General features: G+C 47.0%; 1 protein-coding gene across 1 annotated transcript in view; it reads left to right on the top strand.

Moving 5' to 3' along the window:
* LOC149438509 (protein hinderin-like) overlaps positions 1-21,936 on the top strand; it is a gene marked incomplete at its 3' end in the record, with an annotated part of 179,485 nt that overhangs the window by 70,061 nt on the left and 87,488 nt on the right. Inside the window, exon 3 of the mRNA XM_089659772.1 lies at positions 16,589-16,716. Coding sequence (XP_089515898.1) covers positions 16,589-16,716 — 128 coding nt within the window. The remainder of the gene's footprint in view (positions 1-16,588; positions 16,717-21,936) is intronic.

The raw sequence follows: 21,936 nt of genomic DNA, 5'->3' as shown, positions 1-21,936 counted from the left end.
TTGTTTTGTTTTTTTTAGTGTTTCTAGTTTTTGTTTTTTTTTGTTTTAGTTTTTTTGTTTGTGGTTTTTTTTTTGTGTTTTTTTTGGTTTTTTTTATTGTTTCTTGTTTTGTGTTTTTAGTTTTTGTTTTAGTTTTTTTGTGTGTGTTTGGTTTTTTGTTGTTTTTTGTTTTTTGTTGTTTTGTTGTGTTTTTAGTTGTTTTTTTTTGTTTTTCTTGTATTTAGTTTTTTGTTTTTTTTGGTGTCACTTTTTGTTTTGTTGTGTTTTTAGTTGTTTTTTTGTTTGTTTTTTGTTTTTTTTTAGTTTTTTTGTTTTGTGGTTTTTTTTTTGGTGTCACTTTTTGTTTTGTTGTGTTTTTAGGTTTTTTTGTTTGTTTTTTGTTTTTTTTTAGTTTTTTTGTTTTGTTTTTTATTTATTTATTTATTTTTGTTACTGTTGCTGGATATTCATGTCCTGAATTTATTTTTGCATTCACACTAAAAGGTCCAATTTAAAGGATAGCTTTTTAATATGTGCTTAACTTTCTCACAGTTACAGTGTTTACTGGGGCACATCGGCAGCACAGCATTTTTTGACTTGGCCCATCAAGTTGCGTTTTAGGAGCCTGGTGGGCGAGACCTTCACTTCTAGGTCTGCCGCGTTAAAATTCCATTTACTCAGAAGTAATTTCTCCTAAGGAACAGACTTGTTTTGCATACATTTCCCATAAAGCATTGCCTAACGTCTTCCCAACTTGTGCTTGAGCGTATCTAAACAAATATACGGCGGTTGCCGCGAGCGGTTATATTTCACGGCAGAGCACACTGTCTGCTTCCAAAAAAAAGGCATAAATGAAATTGATCGATTCCCTTCCAGCGGCTCCGATCATGGCAGAGGCTGCGTTACGGCAAGGTGCTGGTCGCTTTTGTCCTGCATTTGTGCCCCCCCCCCCCCCATATAATAGGCCGACTCTTCTCCACCAAAGAAAGATGTTTCTCCACGGTGGCAGCGCAAAGAAATTGCACATTCCCTGTTGATTGGGCCTTGTTAGTTTATGGCGTTTATTGGGAGGAATTTACCATTCGACCAATATATGTAAACCGCGTTTGCAGCGGCGGCAGCACAAATCAGCGGCGTGGAACGCAAAGTAAATCTTTTATATTACGAGGGAACAGATAAACAAGGCGAGCCGAGCACTTTAGCTCACACTGCGCTGTGTGAGGGATGCCAAGTTCATTAAACTATTCATCTCGGAGAGAGACTTGTGCAGCGGCGTGCCCATAAACTCCTCCGGTGACCATGCTGGCTTTTTAAAGGCGCACTAAACCCACTTTTAAGAGGCGCTCATGTCTGCGGTTTACATTTACAGCGTGGGCAGCGCGATATAGAAATCAATCCGAGGAGGCCGCCAGCTCAGATTTATGGCATGGGCGTGCAGGGGTGATATCTCTCGTGGCGGGTTTGGACCCGGTCAGCTAGTTCATCAAGAAAGGCTTGCCACACCACTTTTGGTGAGATGAGATTGGTGTGTTGGTTTTACCACCTACTCATCTTACACAACCAAAAATCCAAATTCAGGCTTTTTTAAAGCGAAAATTGCCTCTCGGGGGATCAGGAAGCAATTTTTTCCCCCTGCAGGAGCAAACTGTTCTGGGGTTTTTCCTTCCTCTGAATCAACTGTGGGTGTAGGATTATAACTTTTTTATTTTTATGGTTGAACTGGATGGACTTTTGTCTTTTTTCAGCCAGACAAACTATGTAACTATGAAGCATTACCCATAACAGTTTGATAACGCCCTATAGCAGAAATACTGCTACAGGGCAGCACAGGTGCACAAAATCACGTGTGTGTGTGTGTGTGTGTATGTATATATATACTGTATATATGTGTGTGTGTATGTCCGCAGTCTCTGGTCATCCCCTGTACTGTGTCCGCAGTCTCTGGTCATCTCCTGTACTGTGTCCGCAGTCTCTGGTCATCTTCTGTACTGTGTCCGCAGTCTCTGGTCATCTCCTGCACTGTGTCCGCAGTCTCTGGTCATCTCCTGTACTGTGTCCGCAGTCTCTGGTCATCCCCTGTACTGTCCGCAGTCTCTGGTCATCTCCTGTACTGTGTCCGCAGTCTCTGGTCATCTCCTGTACTGTGTCCGCAGTCTCTGGTCATCTCCTGTATCATGTCTGCAGTCTCTGGTCGTCTCCTGTACTGTGTCCGCAGTCTCTGGTCATCTCCTGTACTGTGTCCGCAGTCTCTGGTCATCCCTGTACTGTGTCCGCAGTCTCTGGTCATCTCCTGTACTGTGTCCGCGGTCTCCGGTCATCTCCTGTACTATGTCCGCAGTCTCTGGTCATCTCCTGTATCATGTCTGCAGTCTCTGGTCGTCTCCTGTACTGTGTCCGCAGTCTCTGGTCATCTCCTGTACTGTGTCCGCAGTCTCTGGTCATCCCTGTACTGTGTCCGCAGTCTCTGGTCATCTCCTGTACTGTGTCCGCGGTCTCCGGTCATCTCCTGTACTGTGTCCGCGGTCTCTGGTCATCTCCTGTACTGTGTCCGCGGTCTCTGGTCATCTCCTGTACTGTGTCCGCGGTCTCTGGTCATCTCCTGTACTATGTCCGCAGTCTCTGGCCATCTCCTGTACTGTGTCTGCAGTCTCTGGTCATCTCCTGTACTGTGTCCGCGGTCTCTGGTCATCTCCTGTACTGTGTCCGCAGTCTCTGGTCATCTCCTGTACTGTGTCCGCGGTCTCTGGTCATCTCCTGTACTGTGTCCGCAGTCTCTGGTCATCTCCTGTACTATGTCTGCAGTCTCTGGTCATCCCCTGTACTGTGTCCGCGGTCTCTGGTCATCTCCTGTACTATGTCTGCAGTCTCTGGTCATCCCCTGTACTATGTCTGCAGTCTCTGGTCATCCCCTGTACTGTGTCCGCAGTCTCTGGTCATCCCCTGTACTATGTCCGCAGTCTCTGGTCATCTCCTGTACTGTGTCCGCAGTCTCTGGTCATCTCCTGGTTCAGAATATTTTTTTTCCTTGTTTTCCTCCTCTGAAACCTAGGTGCGTCTTACGGAGCGAAAAATACGGTGTATATTTTATGAAGCAGAATATTGACAAGCCAGCATAATATTACAACAATCATTTAAAACTTCCGGTGGGACCGGGACTCCCTGCAATACTCCTAGAGTTGGGCAAGATGCTGCTCAGCCAATCACAGGATGCTTTGTCTTCTCTGAATGAATACAAGACTTTCTCTGGCTGAGGTGTAATGTGGCAAAAATGATGGCCTACCTTTCTGAGGAAGTGCTTTAGCACGAAACGCATCAAAGGGGCCATTACGCCGTGACATCTTTGCAGCTGGTACCTATCATAGGTCCGGCGGCCATTTTATTTCATACTTTAATGGTCGGTATACTTTATTGTTCATTTCTTTATTGTTTGATGTTTTTTCCACATGGGTTAATAAATTGAATTTTTTACATAAGTACTACACTATGGGCCATTTTTTGGTTGGCTCCCTGGCGAGCCAATGTTCACTTCCAGAGCCCAGCATTTGATGATACAGGAGCTGTACTTGTGGCACCAACCCAGAGGGGGGAGCTGTTACCTGACAAGCGTCCGCCATCCATTAAGGAGGCCTCTGCCTGGATTTCCATCTGCACAGACCTAGGGTGATGATCCTGCAGCCACCTACTAGCCAGAGGGAGGAGAGTCCGTTAAGACGACCCAGTTCATCCATCCCATCCCAAGAGGGGGACCTCTGGTTTTACTGATTACCTGCGTACCTAAAGATACGCATATGGTGAGTGCGTATTTTTACTATTGACACACCACTGGAATGTGAAGTCGCCTATCAACCTCTGTATCAAGCACCTTATAAGGAACTATCACCAGTTTTTACCTATTTTATATATTTTATCATTTATTGATCTTATTATACTTTTAGCGCTGCACTCTTATGTAATTGGATACCCACACCACAAATGCCCTGCAACCACGTGAAATGCATAAGGTGGTGGTGCGGGTTTTTTTTTTTTTTTTTCTGATGAACATTTTCAATAACTTGACAATTTAAAATTGTACATATGCCATCTCCGCAGAGAACAAAATACTCAAAACATTTTTACAATAAAGAATCAAAATGACAATGATAAAAAAATATACAATTTAAGGCTGGGACACCACCATTCAGAACGGAAGTGAAACATATGTATCGTCTGGATAGAGACTGGCGACTGTGAATCCCAGAAAATGGAAATGTATGGATACAAAGGGGTTCTGTCCGAACACTTATTAGACAGACGTGGTATAGGGCCCTTTTCAGTAAGAGCGGTAATAACTGGGCCACAATGCTGGTTTATTTTCTATTAGTACAGCCAACAAAATGTCTGCCTGCCTCTGTTTTCTGGTTTTGCAGCAACATTAACCACCTCCTGTCCGGCCGTTGTATATAAACGGCCGGACGGTGGCAGTGCAGGGGCGGGTGGCCATTTATAAACAGCCTCCCTGCTTGTGTGCGCTCCCTGGGAGTGTGCAGCACCGCGATCTGGTGCCCGCTGTGTCCTTCGGACACAGTGGAACATCGATCGTTGTATGGGACCTCTGTGTGAGGTCCCGATTCATGTGATCACTGATTGGTCAATCGGTGATCACATGCAGAGTAGTAAGCAAGATGTCACTTCTGACATTGCTTACTACATGTGAAATCTGTGAATGATCACAGAGATCACATGGTACAGGGCTATTCACAACAGCCTTTGTACCATGTGACAAGCTGTGACCAATCACAGCTCTCACAGTATTTCTCAATGGCTGCAAGATTGCAAAAAAATGCTAAAAAATTCATATGGGTACAGTGTTGCATGACCACGCAATTGTCATTCAAAGTGTGACAGCGCTGAAAGCTGAAAATTGGCCTGGACTGGAAGGGGGTGAAAGTGTCCGGTCTGGAAGGGGGTGAAAGTGTCCGGTCTGGAAGGGGGGGAAAGCGTCCGGACTGGAAGGGGGGGAAAGCGTCCGGACTGGAAGGGGGGGAAAGCGTCCGGACTGGAAGGGGGGGAAAGCGTCCGGACCGGAAGGGGGGGGGGAAAGGGTCCGGACCGGAAGGGGGGGAAAGGGTCCGGACCGGAAGGGGGGGAAAGGGTCCGGACCGGAAGGGGGGGAAAGGGTCCGGACCGGAAGGGGGGGAAAGGGTCCGGACCGGAAGGGGGGGAAAGGGTCCGGACCGGAAGGGGGGGAAAGGGTCCGGACCGGAAGGGGGGGAAAGGGTCCGGACCGGAAGGGGGGAAAGGGTCCGGACCGGAAGGGGGGGAAAGCGTCCGGACCGGAAGGGGGGAAGGGTCCGGACCGGAAGGGGGAGAAAGCGTCCGGACCGGAAGGGGGGGAAAGCGTCCGGACCGGAAGGGGGGGAAAGCGTCCGGACCGGAAGGGGGAGAAAGCGTCCGGACCGGAAGGGGGGGAAAGCGTCCGGACCGGAAGGGGGAGAAAGCGTCCGGACTGGAAGTGGTTAAACACCTGAAAACAGATAAAGTGGTGCAGATTTTTAAGGGTTAAAATAGGTGCGGAGAAGATGACCTATCGTTTTCCAGCTGCCTGTCAGCCACCCTCTGAAAAGCAATCCACGGCCGATTACTTTTCAGAGTGGTGGTAACGACTGCCACAAATGTAAACGAGCCCAAAGGAAGACCTGACACTCTCCACCTGCTTTGCTGACCGCCTGCAGAATGTTTGTCTTGAGGACGACTAGCACTTCTTCTTGCCATTCCTGGACTTCTGTCTCCTTCTAGGATGTGAATGGTGAAGGGGGGGGATGGATGGGGGGGGGGGGTAATGTTTCTGGCTCCCCATATCAGCCTGGCATTCTATAACAGAGTGAAAATAATACCCGACAGGTGTGGAGGGAAGATTACCGGAGTCTATCTCTCTTCCCTTCTCCCGCTCTGTCCGGAGGGAAATCTTTAGTAAACACTCTTCCGTGAATACTAATACTTGACGGAGAAATGACACTTTCTGTGCCCTGGCTTTTATCGCTCAGGTGCTGGCGTATCGGGGGGGGGGGGGGGGGGAGCGTAACCGCGGAGCGCGATGGAGCCACCTCACACGAACCTTCCCCGCCGCGTTGTTATCTGTAAATAATGGGGCCAATCTCCTGCATACAAAGAAAGGATGACTTTACATAAATAATTAACCAGTTAATTACTTCATAATGAATTTTTTATTGGAATGCCTTGAAAGGCACCAACCTATAGGCTGATGGAGACGGTCTTGCAGCTCTTTGTACGGCGCCAAGTGACAGGTCTATGCCGGAGCCAAACAGTCACTTAGGAGGGGAAGCGGGGCTGTAAATCCCAGGCCAGATGGATCATACGCTGTAGATAGACCTCATGGCACTTCGTTGCTGTGCTGCTGAGAGATCGTTCCGTGTAAAACCAGAAAGTTTCTGTAGAAAGGTGTGCTTGTTGTCCGTTATCCTCGTGCAACCTTTCCTTATTAACAATTTGACACTTCCGCGCTATATATGTTCAAATGTCATTACCCCCCCTAGCGGTCTGATGATGTCAGTATTTCTGTGCTCAAAGCGGTACATTTTTTTGCATGGAAATATGTATTTTTTTTATTGTAGGTCTGTAATTCTTAGGAATAACTCACTGAAATCTGTCCGAACAAGAGTCTAGTAAACATCCCGGGGATGATAACATTTGAAACACGAAATCATAAATTATAATTTAATTATTGTTATTATACAGGATTTATATAGCGCCAAACGTTTGCTCAGCGCTGTACAGTAGCAAGGGGGACAGAATATGAGACAGTACAATAACAATACAATACACGAGGGGTTCGAGGGCCCTGCTCCTTGGAGCTTACAATCTAGGAGGGAGGGGAAGGTGGTACAGGAGGAAATGGCTGTGGGGGATGGAGTGGTAGGAGGAGTGGAGGAGATCGGCAGTTAGGTGAGGGTGGGGTAGGCTTCCCTGAAGAGGTGGATTTTCAGGGTACGCCTAAAGGTGAGGAGGGTAGGTGACAGTCTGATGGATTAGAGTAGTGAGTTCCAGAGGATGGGGGAAGCCCTGGAGAAGTCCTGGAGCTGGGCATGGGAGGAGGAGAACAGGGAGCTAGAGAGTAGGAGGTCTTGTGAGGAGCGGAGTGTGCGTGTTGGGTGGTATTTGGGTATCAGGTCGGTGATGTCGTTCGGGGCAGAATTATGGACGGCTTTGTACGTCAGTGTTAGAAATTTGAATTTTATCCGTTTGGCAATCGGAAGCCAGTGGAGGGATTGGCAGAGGGGGGGTGGCGGATACGGAGCGGTTGGTAAGGTGGATGAGTCTGGCCGCTGAGTTCAGGATAGACTGAAGCGGGGATAGCCTGTGGTGAGGTAAGCCGGTGAGGATGGAGTTGCAGTAGTCCAGACGTGAGATAATAAGGGAGTGAATGAGTTGCTTAGTAGTTTCCGGGGTTAGGAACGGGCGTATTTTGGAGATAAATAAACGTAAAAAATAATACTAATAAATTTAATTCAATAATATAATCAAACCAAAAACACTGAAATGTGAAATATAGCGCCAAGTTCGCACATTGCTGAGCTCAGTCGCAGAATCGTTTTCAGTGTCTGATGAGGAATTTCCCCCACCAATCATTATCACTCAATTCTGCAAGTGGTTCTGATTTACTATCGCTGTTCTCTAGCCGGTCTAAAACCGCTTTTGACCTAAAGGGACGCTTTTTGGACGCCATGGACGTTTCTCAGTTTCCAGGAAGAAAGAACAGTAAAAATGCAGGCAGGGCGCCAGACAAAGCACTCGGGACAAAATGTATGTGAAATGGTTTGATACAGCAATGTTATACGATGTGATTTTAGTGTATTTAGTGAATGTCACTTTTCAAATTTTTTACTTTTCATCAGTGCCCTTTTCACCAGTTTAGATGTCCCCTCTGAGTAATGCCGATTACTGACTCTCCTCTCCTCTGTCAGCGTGACAGCTCATGAGGAGAGAAATGCCAATAACAGGCATTTATTTACATGCGATCAGCTGTGATTGGACATAGCTGATCACATGACAGAGCCGAAGTCATCGGCTCTTTCCAGTGATCTGCTGTGTCCCAGGGACACAGCGCCCCACCGATCGGTGTGCACGCGTTGTTAGAGTGGGATGACTTCCTTCCAGAAGAAGAGAACTGCCTTGTGCCCATCATTTCCTTATATGGTGGGCGGGAGGCGGCTGAAGAGGACCTGTACTGTGGAAGCTGTGCCCAAAAAAGGCAAGTGGAGGGAAAATGGCTAGTCACCAGTATAAGTTGTAGTCTGCCCATAGTTGATCTTTTCCCCCATTACTGACTAAACAAGCAATGATCTTCAATGTCTTTGTGTGGAGGTGGCCATTTTGCTTCCCTGATGACTAGTAATTGAATAACTGGTGTGAGGGTGGCCGCCTTGGTGGATGAGCAGGGATTTTTTTTAAAGAGTAATTATCAAAAAGCAGCAGGAAAGGTGGAGGAAGCCTAGGTCCTCAAAGTAGGTGAAGCAGAAGCAGGAAAATCCTTGCTCTGCAGGCCCTCAGGTACAGCTTCCTCCCCTGCAAGGAGAACAGTGAGCTGAACAGTATGTTAACACCAAATTTCCTCAGACTAACAGTCAAAAGCAGCAAGGCCTTAGATCAGGTGTCTCCAAACGTTTTGGTACGGGGGCTACATTATGTATTTTTACAAATACCTGTTGGACTAAAAAAAAATCCCTATCATGGACCACCCCTTACAGCAGGGTCCTCATCAGCGTCTCCTTACATCAGGGTCCCCATCTGAGTCCCTCTCCATCCTTACATCAGAAGCAGAAACTATTGGCTGCCTCCGGCAGCCTACTACTAAAGCTTATCATTATTATTATTATTATTTTTTTTTTTAAGTTGAGGTTTATATTTACCTGCTCTGTTTAATGATTTGGAACAAAGCAGTCCATTACCTCTTCTTTAGTGGTTCCCCCCTTGCTAGCGCTGTGTGCATCCTCTTCCTGCTGGTGCCCCCATAAAAAGGCATAAACATACAGTATATTTGAAATGTATTTTTAAAAAAAATACTTTTGTATATTTTGTAATAACACATTTCAACATGCAAAAAAATAAACACATATATGTGTGTGTGTGTGTGTGTGTGTGTATATATATATATATATGAATTATTTTATATTTATACAGTTGTGTTCAAAATAATAGCAGTCAGACATCACTAACCGGATCAATCACTGTTTTTAGTAGGAATTATATTTCTACATGGCAAATAATTTCCTAGCAGGTGTAGTAGAGTCATAGAAATCCAACAGACCCAACAGTCATGACATGCATGCTGCTGATTCTGTGTCATTGAATCACTCATTGAAAGGGGCGTGTTCAAAATAATAGCAGTGTGGAGTTCTATTAGTGAGGTCATTCATTCTTTGAAAAACAGGTGGCAATTATTGCCCTTATTTAAGGAAGGAAGGCAGCAAATGTTGGACATGCTGGTTACAGTGCATTTCTCTCTGAAATTCTGAGGAAAATGGGTCGTTCCAGACATTGTTCAGAAGAACAGCGTACCTTGATTAAAAAGTTGATTGGAGAGGGGAAAACATATAAAGAAGTGCAGAAAATGATCGGCTGCTCAGCTAAAATGATGGCAAATGCTTTAAAATGGCAACCAAAACCTGAAAGACGTGGAAGAAAGTGAAAAACTACCATTGGAATGGATAGAAGAATAGCCAAAATGGCGCGGACTCAGCCAACAATCAGCTCCAGGAAGATGAAAGAAGGTGTGACGTTCCCTGTGAGGACTGTTACAATTAGAAGACGCCTATGTGAAGCCAAGCTATCTGCAAGAAGTCCCCGCAAAGTCCCACTGTTGGGAAAAAGACGTGTGCTGAAGGGGTTACAATCTGCCAAAGAGCACATTGACTGGCCTAAAGAGAAATGGTGCAACATTTTGTGGACTGATGGAAGTAAGATTGTTCTTTTTGGGTCTAGTGGGCGGAGACAGTTTGTCAGACGACCCCCAAACACTGAATTCAAGCCACAGGACACTGTGAGGACAGTGAAGCATGGTGGTGCAAGCATCATGATATGGGGATGTTTCTCATACTACGGTGTTGGGCCTATTTATCGCATACCAGGGATCATGGATCAGTTTGAATCCATCAGAATACTTGAAGAGGTCATGCTGCCTTATGCTGAAGAGGAAATGCCCTTGAAATGGGTGTTCCAACAAGACAACGACCCCAAACACACCAGTAAACGTGCAACATCTTGGTTCCAGACCAACAGGATGGACGTTATGGAGTGGCCAGCCCAATCCCCGGATCTTCATCCAATAGAAAACTTGTGGGGTGACATCAAAAATGCCGTTTCTGAGGAAAAACCAAGAAATAGAGAAGAACTGTGGAATGTGGTCCAATCATCCTGGACTGGAATACCTGATCACAGGGGCCAGAAGTTGGGTGACTCCATGCAACACAGATGTACAGCAGTTCTCAGAAACAGTGCGACTACAACCAAATATTCATGAAGTCATTCAAAGGAAAGCAAAATCTTCAAACATTTCTCAGTTTATATAGTGAATGTTTGAGTTTGTAAAGAAGAATACAAACACGGCGATTTTTTTTTTGAACCGTCTAATCACTTTTCTTCAATTTTATTTAGAGGAACAACACAAATTTGATCAATTTTCATCATGTTTTGATTTGGAATAGAACGTGTCGTGTTCCCAATGCATTTGTGTGGATGGAAATAAAAGCTATTAGAAGGATTTTCAGCTTTTTTCAACACACTGCTATTATTTTGAACACAACTGTGTGTGTATGTATATATATATAAAAATTTTTTTTTTTTTTGCAGCTTCCACTGCTGCCCGAGTCTCCTAACTCGCTGAATATAGTAGACCAGATTGGCATCTTTTGGACATAACTCGCATTCATTGACACGTTAAGTTTACCATCTTATCTGCTGCTTGGACTACCCAGGGTATCAAATGGCTATCTCATCCTAGTAGACAACACTGCTATGTCCCATAGCTGATCTCCCTTCCTGTCACCTTTTTCTCTCTTGGCCAAAATCGTAGCATTTCAAATATATGGCACTATATTTGGGAAGAATATTTTGAAAATATATTTTTTATTTTTCTTCCATATGTATGGGAAGTGCTGTGACATGTGTACAGCCCTGAGTGGCTACAAATCAGTGTAGTAGGTGGTCAGGTAGGATGATAAACCCGTGGTTTTACCACCCCCCTGACCAAATTGTGTGGGTGCCATCCTAGCCCTCCATTTCCATCTGTTGGCATCTGTCTAAGGATAGATTGTACAACGGCTAGGCCGGGTCCCGGGTGGGGTTCAGGTAACAGAAGGGCACAGATGCCTGTAGGATGGCTGCAGCTGGACGCAGATGTGTGCTGGATGTCAGCAGCTGGACATGGACATGCAACCGCTGCGGTGGCTGCAGACAAACATCGGACGGACGCATCACCAGGAAATGGGGGAAACGGTACCAGCTGCAGCAAGATAAAACGCAATCTCTGCAGATCTAAGTGGATAACTATCTCACAGCCCAGCATAAGTAGCAGCTGCTGTGTATAGATTGCTCTGTTTACAGGTCCAGACTACTGCAGGCCTTCCAGCTGCTAAAATACACCCCATTGTTCTCCATCAAACTGTTCTTCTACTTCTCCTTCATCTCCAAACCCCCGAGATGTTTTGCATACATCATCGCGTAAGTGATGAAAGCTGCTTTTGAAGCGTAATTCTCACATTAAAACCGATTCTTTGTTGTTTTTTTTTTTTTCCTCCCCAAACAGACTCCTCCCGCTCGCCTTGTTCGGCTCATGCTGAAGTTTGTCCGCTAGAGGGAGCGTTTGATTCAGCGTACCTCTCGGAGGAATTGTCCACTCGCTGTCTGTGCAGATGCACATATGGCTGAAAATTATCTTTTTTATAGTTACAATTATGAGCAATTGGAGGAAATGACAGCTGAATTACGCCGCGTTCATTTTATTTGTTTTACTTTTTACATTCGAAATTTGTGAAAATGCAAACAAGAAATGAACGCGAGCGACGCGAAGGGCGGCTCTCACCTTAGACGTTTTCCCGCCGGGGGACGCAGGCGTACAGCGTAGCATGCTGTTTGCCACCGTGTAGCTGCCCTGTCATCTATTCCACCTGTCAGATTGGTAGGATATGAAGAGCCCCCTGTGTCGGCGCTGCTTTCATCAGTTTACCGTGTGATTTACTCTCAAAGCCGATCTTGTATTAAAAAAAAATAACGCGCTCACAGTATAGTCTACATCGCCGGCTTGGCTTTGGGAAGTGAATGTGTGCAAAATGGGAATGTTTTTATGTAAAGAAACTGGCCCCATTCGCTCCATGTTCATTGAAATGCACCAAATGTGTAGTAGATTAAATCAGTTGTAAACCACAGATGTGAAATATGAACAAAGCCTATAGCAGGCCATAGACGGGTCAAAAACCGGCCGTTTTTAAAAAAAAAAAAAAATAAGTCGTTCGATCGGCCGATACTACCACCAACAGTAAAAAAATCGGCCGATTTTCATCCCGTCCATAGCCGGCACTTAAGCCCATAATTACTTCTGTCCCTTGCAGAGACTGGAGCAATACATAAGAATAATAAGAAGAAGAAAAAGAAGAACTCCAGTCCACTATTATATTTTATATGAAAAGTCTTGCAGTTGCAACAATGTATCCATTTTGGATACAGATGTTTTTATTCAGATACACATCTTCTTCCTCTTTCTTCTTTTCTTCTTCTTCTTCCTCTTCCCTCCCCCATCCTCCTCTTCCTCCTTCCTCCTCTTCTTTCCTCCTCTTCTTCCTCCTCCTCTTCTTCCTCTTCTTCCTCTTCCTTTTCTTCCTCTTCTTTCTCCTCCTCCTTCCTCCCCCTCTTCCTCTTCTTCCTCCCCCTCTTCCTCTTCTTCCTCCCCCTCTTCCTCTTCTTCCTCTTCCTCTTGTTCCTCTTCCTCCTCTTCCTTTTGTTCCTCTTCCTCCTCTTCCTCTTCTTCTTCTTCTTCTTCCTCTTCTTCTTCTTCTTCCTCCTCTTCCTCTTCTTCGTCCTCAGATTTTTTTTATTGGTAAAGCGATCGGCCTATTTGCCCATCGTTGCCGGGAAAATCAGCCGATAGAAAATTCGCGGCCGATTTTGACAAACGTGTTCGATAAAAAAAAATGTGCAAAAAGCCTGAAAAAAGGCCTACCAATGAACCCACTAACGGTGCAATGCAGGCAGATCATCGCTGGGGGGGGGGACCGCAGGGTGCTGTACAGAGTTTCCTGAAAACATCACAGCACCCTGCCTCGGTACTCAAGAGCCCTCATTCAGTCCTAATGTAATCAGTGGGCTTGCTTTTAGGAGGAGTTATGCAAATATTCGGCGTGGGGATGTCATTCTGGAGGAGTGGGCATTCCAAGGGTGCATTTGTATGCAGACCGCCCTATGTAACACCCACATGAGATGTTGAGCCTCAACCATTGAAAGAGGTGGACCAGGGACAATCGGGCAGGGGAGGAAAGCCCTAGGCCAGGGGTAGGCAACCTGAGAGCCGCAGGACTACAAGTTACATCATGCCTCTGCATGTCATACCTGTAACTCTGTTTTGTAATCTTTGCAATGCCTCATGGGAAATGTAGTTCCACAACAGCTAGAGAGCCGCATGTTGCCTACCCCTGGGCTAGGTGATGCTGGGTGTCCTCCAGCGAGGAAACAAGGCAGGCTGTATCTGACTTGCTGCAGCTGCACATTGTGAAATTTAACCGCTTCCCAACCGCCCTATAACAGAACTACTGCTACAGGGCGGCAGGGCTGCGCAAAATACCGTACATATACCTGATTTTGTATTTCCGGGTAGGGGGCGAAAGTGCTGCCGTTGGCGGCTACAGCTGTCAATCATCGGGTCCCGGCTGGAGATTCCCCGCCGGCGTCCGGCGATCACAAAGTAATACTGATAGGAGAGAGGTTTGTATGTAAACAATACAGATCTCTCCCCTGTCAGCTCCAGCATGCTGCTTTGTATTGCTCTGCATAGCCGAGAAATACAAAGCATCGTGCTTACATTGTAAAGCACACAGACAATGCAGTAAAACAGCATACAGTTAACCCTTTGATCGCCCCACATGTTAACCCCTTCCTGCCCACTGCCATTAGTACAGTTTCAGTGCTTTTTATTAGCACCGATCACTGTATTGGTGTCACTGGGGATGTCAGTGGCAGTTATTCAGTCGTCCCCCCTTCCCCCCCAGTGTCAGAATGCCCACCGCAGTCCCGCTGTGAGTCGCTGATCGCCACCATTACTAATATTAAAAAAATTCAAATTATATATACACCTCCATTTGTAAGCCAATTAATTTACACGTATTGGGATTTTTTTTTTTTAGCAAAGACACGGAGCGGAATACATTTTGGCCTAAATTTATGAAGACATTTGATTTTTTTTTTTTTTTTACTGAATATGTTTTCATTTCGGTGCACCACCACTGTAGCGTACAAACTCTGGTGCAGCTCTGCATAGAAACCAATCCGCTTCCAGGTTTTATTGCCAAAGCCTAACTGAGCAAGCTGATTGGCGACCTTACTGGGCTGCACCGAATTCTGCGTGCACCAGTATTGGTAAATCTACCCCTCTGTGTCCAAAGGGGATGCTGTGATGGCGAAACATGTAGAGGCAGTGAACACGTCCGCCATATCTGGTTTACGTGGTGACGTCATTTCCAGTTCTGGGGATTGGAACACACGCCGGCTCCAGAGAGTGGAGCGGCGGCGATACCGAAGGCTGAGTGTATTGGTGCAGAGGAATTGGGCACCAGGATGTGTGGAGTGAAATTTTTTATTTCTATTCTTTGCAATTTTTTTAAATTTCTCATAAATACTACACTAGGAGATATCTGTCTTCTGACACACATTGATTAATTTTTGAGGGGAAGCTGAATGGCGATCAGCCAGAATTCATGTGTGCATTAAGTAGGGTGATGCCTGAACAAAGATGGTGCGGTCTTTCTGGAGAGGAAAGCAGATAAAGGCATTGTCAGGGGGAGCACTGTGAGAGGGAATACCTGCAAGTGTTGCTCTGACTCATTACTGAGCATGTGCAGACTGGACAGGAAAACCTGAATCTAATGACAGGTCCACTTGTGCTGTGTATGTCCAGCCTATGTCTGTCTGTATTGGTGTCAGCGGCACCCCGAGGCAGGTGCGGCCCGCACCGGGTGACACCGGACCCGCTCCACAAAAAGGTAAGTTGTAAAGCAAGCCGACGATCCCCGCAGGAAGGATGGGATCTGCGGATTGGGGAGCATAATGGATCGGACTCCGATCCATTATGCTCAATCCGCAGATCCGATCCATCCTGTGGGGATCGTCGGCTCTCCTTACAACTTACCTTTTCGTGGAGCGGGTCCGGTGTCACCCCGTATAGTTAGCATACCGACGATCCCCGCAGGATGGATGGGATCTGCAGATTGGGGAGTATAATGGATCGGACTCCAAAGCGGATGCCGATCCATTATGCTCAATCCGCAGATCCAAACCATCCTGTGGAGATCGTCGGCATGCAACCTATACGGGGTGACACCGGACCCGCTCCACGAAAAGGTAAGTTGTAAGGAGAGCCGACGATCCCCGCAGGATGGATCGGATCTGCGGATTGAGCATAATGGATCGGAGTCCGATCCATTATGCTCAATCCGCAGATCCGATCCATTCTGCGGGGATCGTTGGAGGGGGTATCACCAAGTGTTACCGCACCGGGTGACACCAACCCTAGGGACTCCCCTGATTGGTGTTGATCTGACTCATTACTGAGCACGTGCAGACTGGACAGGAAAACCTGAATCTAATGACCGGTCCACTTGTGCTGTGTATGCCCGGCCTATGTCTGTCTATATTGGTTCCAGGGAAGCCCCGAGGCAGGTGCGGGGGGTGTGGCCCCGACCGCAGGGGGTGACACCAGACCCGCTCAACAAAAAGGTAAGTTGTAAAGCAAGCCGACGATCCCCGCAGGATCCCTGGAACCAACTTATCTTTTCTTGGAGCGGGTCCGGTGTCACCCCGTATAGTTAGCATACCGACGATCCCCGCAGGATGGATGGGATCTGCAGATTGGGGAGTATAATGGATCGGACTCCAAAGCGGATGCCGATCCATTATGCTCAATCCGCAGATCCAAACCATCCTGCGGGGATCGTCGGCATGCAACCTATACGGGGTGACACCGGACCCGCTCCAAGAAAAGATAAGTTGTAAAGGAAGCTGACAATCCCCGCAGGATGGATCGAATCTGCGGATTGAGCAGAATGGATCAGAGTCTGATCCATTCTGCTCAATCCGAAGATTCGATCCATTCTGCGGGGATCGTCGGAGGGGGTGTCACCAAGTGTTACCGCACCGGGTGACACCAACCCTAGCCCCTGATTGGTGTTGCTCTGACTCATTACTAAGCATGTGCAGACTGGACAGGAAAACCTGAATCTAATGACAGGTCCACTTGTGCTGTGTATGTCCAGCCTATGTCTGTCTATATTGGTTCTATAGACATTTTATTGTTGTTTGTAGGTTTCATTGTTCAACTTATTCCAGAAATTTCCTTAACCGTTCCTTGCACCTCTGCAGCAGCAGTACCGGGAGTGCCAGGAGATGCTGAACCTGTACCAGAAGTACCTGTCCGAGCAGCAGGACAAGCTGAGCCGTTCTCTGTCTGACCTTGGAGCCGGGAGCGTCCGTTCCCATCAGGTGAGCTGACCCCCCCCCCCATGTAATAACGCAGCTGCCTTTTACCTCCAGCTCTGATCCAGCGCCCCCCTCTGCTCCCAGCGTGGCACGCAGGCCTGCGGGTCGTGTAAGCCGCGCAGAATCTCTGAAGTACTCAGCAGGGCAGCGGGGAGCCGAGCGTGGCTTCCTAATGAAGAGCAATTAGCGCACTGTATATTTCCTAATACAGTAGAAAGGACATTTTAATGGTCGAATCAATTATGCAAATCGTCTCGCCTCTGCAGAGGTGCACATAATGTTTGTTGGATGTAGAGAGCGGTCCATACGAATGTGGAGAGTGGGAATAGGAGGATTTCAGCACATACAAAGTCAGCACCAGTGCTTCATTGGAACTTTCTGCTCTTTAAAGCTGAACTTCAGCTAGATTCACAGATGAAATACATATATAAGAGAGGTTTTATCTGCCAAAGGATTTCTGCTCCTGTTCATCCAGTCCTGGAATTTGTACCGCTCTGCCACTCAGTACAGCCCTGTGTTTGGCAAGGCGAGAGAGGCTGACCTCTTGCCACCCCAAGCTACAGAGGAGGGGTTTTTCCATCCCAGGCTGTATTCCATCCTACCGAATAGGGGACCTCTGACATAATTACATACTGCGCACTTAAAATGCGCATCTGGTGAGTGTGCATTTTTACTATACCCTGCACGTCACCGGAATATCTGCTTACTACAGGGATAACAAGATTCACTTATCTGGATCTGATATTTATTGGAACTGTCATTTATCCTTACTACTTTTGTTTGGACGCTCATGATTATTTATCATCTATTATGACATCACATGTTTAGGTTGATAAGCACTTTATTTGGGCATCTTTAGCACTTCGATTTATTTATTCCATATCACCAGCACTGTTATTCAGATATTTAGCATTTTATAAATCCTTGGTATTTATCTATAATTTTTTTTATGCATATCCATTTTAGCGCTGCACATTTGTTCTATTTGTTAAGGCAAGAGACCTGATTTTCCTTTGCATTTCAGTAACATTTAGGCTAGGTTCACATCTGTGCGGGTGGTGCGCCTGCGGATCCGCACGAAAATCCGTGCAGCCACACCATCCGCACAGAGGAAGGCGGACCCGTGGGCGGGTGCCATTACTTCTAATGGCACGCCGCCCGCACTGGAAAACGCAACCGTACTGGGAACCTCAGCTGCGTTTTCAGAAGAAGTGCAGGGACTTCTTCCCTGCGTGTCACGGGGCACGGGAGTCCATTCAAATGAATGTGCTCTCATGTCCATGCAAAACGCGGCCCGCACGGCCGTATATATGTGAACACAGCCATATATATGTGAACCTAGGGTGATGAATCTTGTCCCTCCCTCAGCCTGTGATCAGAAAGCGAAAGGAGAATCAGCAGGCCGAAGAGCTCATGTCTGTCACTCAGCTCTCTACTACTATCAGCATGTTCCTTGTTATCACATGAGCACTGCAGCACAACGTATTGGAACCTTGTGCTGCTTCTCCCTCTCCCAGTGTCTGCAAGAGGCCAACACCAGGTCCAATATAGCTACGTACACTGCTTTCACGAATGATTTATTGATATGTCAATGCAGCCTTTCTCATCCAGGGTGCCATCTGGGTTGGTCAGGGATGCCGCAGCATCCTGATTGAAAGAGGCTCTAGAGCAGTGGTTCTCAACCTGTGGGTCGCAACCCCTTTGGGGGTCGAACGACCCTTTCACAGGGGTCCCCTAAGACCATCAGAAAACACATATTTCCGATGTGTAAAGAGCAGCTACTGTGTAGAAAGCAGCTGCTGTGTTGAAAGCAGCTACTGTGTTGAAGGCAGCTACTGTGTTGAAGGCAGCAGTATTGGAGGTAAAACGACACTTCATGAATTATAATTACTGGGTAAATAATTTTATGGTTGGGGGTCATCACAACATGAGGAACTGTATTAAAGGGTCACGGCATTAGGAAGGTTGAGTACCACTGCTCTAGAGCCTTGTTGCCTAACATGTGGCCACTGGCCCTCTGCTTTCTGGTGCCCAATAGCTTGCAGGCTGCACACAGTGTAAGCAGGGATGCCAGGAGCTGGTTTTAAGCATACGTATATGCAGGGCTGTCAATAGGAGTAGCAGCATTCCTCCTGTGGGGGCCCAAACCTCATAAGTTCAACCTCTTCCTCCTTGCCCCTCCCCCTTTAAGCTGCTGCAGAGGAAGCCACGGAGGAATGGTTCCAGTAGTTGCACACCCCTACTTTCCTCACGATCCAACTATGTTTGGTATGCTATATTCCGGCTGTGTGAAAGCGTGGTTTGTTCATGTGGCCGGAGCCGCCTGTTACTCTATAGGGGTGCAGGAGCTGTATGAACACAGCCGCGGTTTCTAGTTTGACAGGTGAGTGGCCCGACATGAGGTGAGCGCCTGCACCCGCACACACCTTAAAGGGCCACCCTTTAACCTCCCTAGCGGTCTGATGATGTCAGCATTTCTGTGCTCAAAGCGGTACGTTATTTTCAATGGAAATCAGTTGTTTTCTTATTGTAGGCCTGTAATTCTTAGGAATAACTCACTGAAATCTGTCCGAACAAGAGTCTAGTAAACATGGAGAGGGCCGTGCTGGAGTGTGGGAGAGGAAAGCACATGAGTAACACAGTGCATATAGGCATGGAGACATGGATGGATAGAGGAGTTTGTTTTGAATATTAAACATGAACGATATAGCATTTTTAGTGTGTGGTACCCAGATGCCGTGCAATTCCACTTTGAGATTTTTGTGATCGGATTTATATAAATTAGAAACATTTCTCCAGTGTGTTACATTAAGTTCACACTTTAACGGTCATCTGCCAGAGCGCTTTACTGCTCCAGCAGCTGTAGTAGGTGGCAGTGTACGCCATTCAGCGCATCACATGACTGTTCTTTTTACAAACTTTATTTGAAGTGTACAAAACATACACTTCATTAATGGTACAGTGCAGCGCCGTGGTGCACTATGCTGCTGTACAGTGCCATGCGCTTCTGTACAGTGAGCTGCGATACAATGCAGCATGCCTACAATTTGTCGCAGCATGCTGCAGCACATCCCCGGGCTGCGTTACAGAGCGAATAGGGCACACGGGAAACAATGGTTTCATGTGTGTCCTTACAGTGATTTTACTATGCAGAAAAACATCTGTCACTGCTCACTGTTTGAATTAGCCCTTAATATTTGTATATGTAAATCCTGCCGCCTCAACCTCCTCTGCAACATTTCCTAAATCCGCCCCCCCTTTCTGTCCAATGACACCACAAAACAACTTATCCACACTCTTGGTTCTATCCCGCCCTGATTACTGCAACTCCCTCCTCACTGGCCTACTTTTAGGCAGGCTATCCCTCCTTCAGTCTATTATGAATGCTGCTGGTAGACTCAGCCACCTTACCAACCGATCAGCGACTGCTGCTAGACTCATCCACCTTACCAACCGATCAGCGACTGCTGCTAGACTCATCCACCTTACCAACCGATCAGCGACTGCTGCCCCTCTCTGCCAATCCCTTCATTGGCTTCCACTAACCCAACGTATAAAATTCAAAATACTAACCACAGCTTACAAAGCCATTGACAACACTGCCCCTAACTACATTGCCAACCTCATCCACAGATACCGCCCAAATCGCCCTCTCCGCTCCTCCCAAGACATCTTGCTCTCTAGCTCCCTCGTCATCTCCCCCCACGCTCGCCTCCAGGACGTCTCCAGAGCCACCCCCATCCTCTTGAACTCCCTACCCCAGTATGTCCGGTCAGCCCTCACCCTGTCTGCCTTTAGGCAATCTTTGAAAACTCACTTATTCAGGGAAGCCTACCCCACCTCCACCTAAGAACTGTACTTGAGCCACCTCCACCAGATCATTCCCACAGCTATCATCTTTTGTACCACCTCCCCCTTCCTTTAGATTGTAGGCTTCATGAGCCGGGCCCTCCTATTCCTTCTGTACAATATATATTATAATTGTACTGTCTCCCTTTATACTGTAAAGTGCTGTGCAAATCATTGGCAAACCTCTGACAGTTTGACCAGGGAGCCAATTATTACGTTTTTGACTGCCGGAGAAAAGTGGAGCAAGCGAATAACATTCACACAAAGTGGAGAAAAATGTACCAACCCCACACAGAGTCCCACCATAGGATTTGGTTGCCTTCATTGCTGCAAGGCCCCAGTGCTGTCCATTAAAGCCTCGCTCTGGGCAACAGAAAAAAATTTCCCCGGGGGCCTCCCTGTGTTGCAAGGGTGCTCGTTAGGTCTAGGGGGGTAGAGGACCAAGCTGTAATGCTTACCTTCTTCCTCACTCCAGGAGGTTATCTCCATGTCTGGAGGCTTCCCTGCATTGCAAGGGTGCTTGTTAGGTCTAGGGGTAGAGGACCAAGCTGTAATGCTTTCCTTTTTCCTCACTCCGGGAGGTTATCTCCATGTCTGGAGGCCTCCCTGCATTGCAAGGGTGCTTGTCTAGGGGTAGAGGACCAAGCTGTAATGCTTACCTTCTTCCCCAGTCCGGGGAGGTTATCTCCATGTCTGGAGGCCTCCCTGCATTGCAAGGGTGCTCCTTAGGTCTAGGGGTAGAGGTCCAAGCTGTAATGCTTACCTTCTTCCTCACTCCGGGAGGTTATCTCCATGTCTGGAGGCTTCCCTGCATTGCAAGGGTACTTGTTAGGTCTAGGGGTAGAGGACCAAGCTGTAATGCTTACCTTCTTCCCCAGTCCGGGGAGGTTATCTCCATGTCTGGAGGCCTCCCTGCATTGCAAGGTGCTCGTTAGGTCTAGGGGTAGAGGACCAAGCTGTAATGCTTACCTTCTTCCTCACTCCGGGAGGTAATCTCCATGTCCTCAGAAGCCCCTTCTCATCGGCACTCTTGGCATCATCACATACAATGCAGGACCTGTAGTCCTGCATTGTACACGAGGATAAGGAAGGCCAACCCACAAAGTGAAACGTGGAGCAGGAGAGGAGCGCTGAGGCCTGCCAGGGCGTGGAATTGGATAAGTGTTTATAGCTTTCTTCAACCCCTAGACCTAACTAACATTTAAAGCCAGCTTTGCTATCACTCTAAACCGTTTGGGCCAAACAGACTATTTTCTTTACGAATTGATGCGGCCACTCTCAGCTCTGTATAAACTGTATGGAGCCTCATCTACATACAGTGTGGTGTTCTGGTAGCAGTATGGGGTTGGCTGTGACGTCGGCTCCGATTCTAGG

Source organism: Staurois parvus, unplaced genomic scaffold (genome assembly GCF_062004578.1).
Source record: "Staurois parvus isolate SC_StPar_1 unplaced genomic scaffold, SC_StPar_1.0 ptg001186l, whole genome shotgun sequence".
NCBI lineage: Eukaryota > Metazoa > Chordata > Amphibia > Anura > Ranidae > Staurois > Staurois parvus.
The sequence above is the reverse complement of the archived record's forward strand: the minus strand, read 5'-3'. Positions and strand labels throughout refer to the sequence as shown.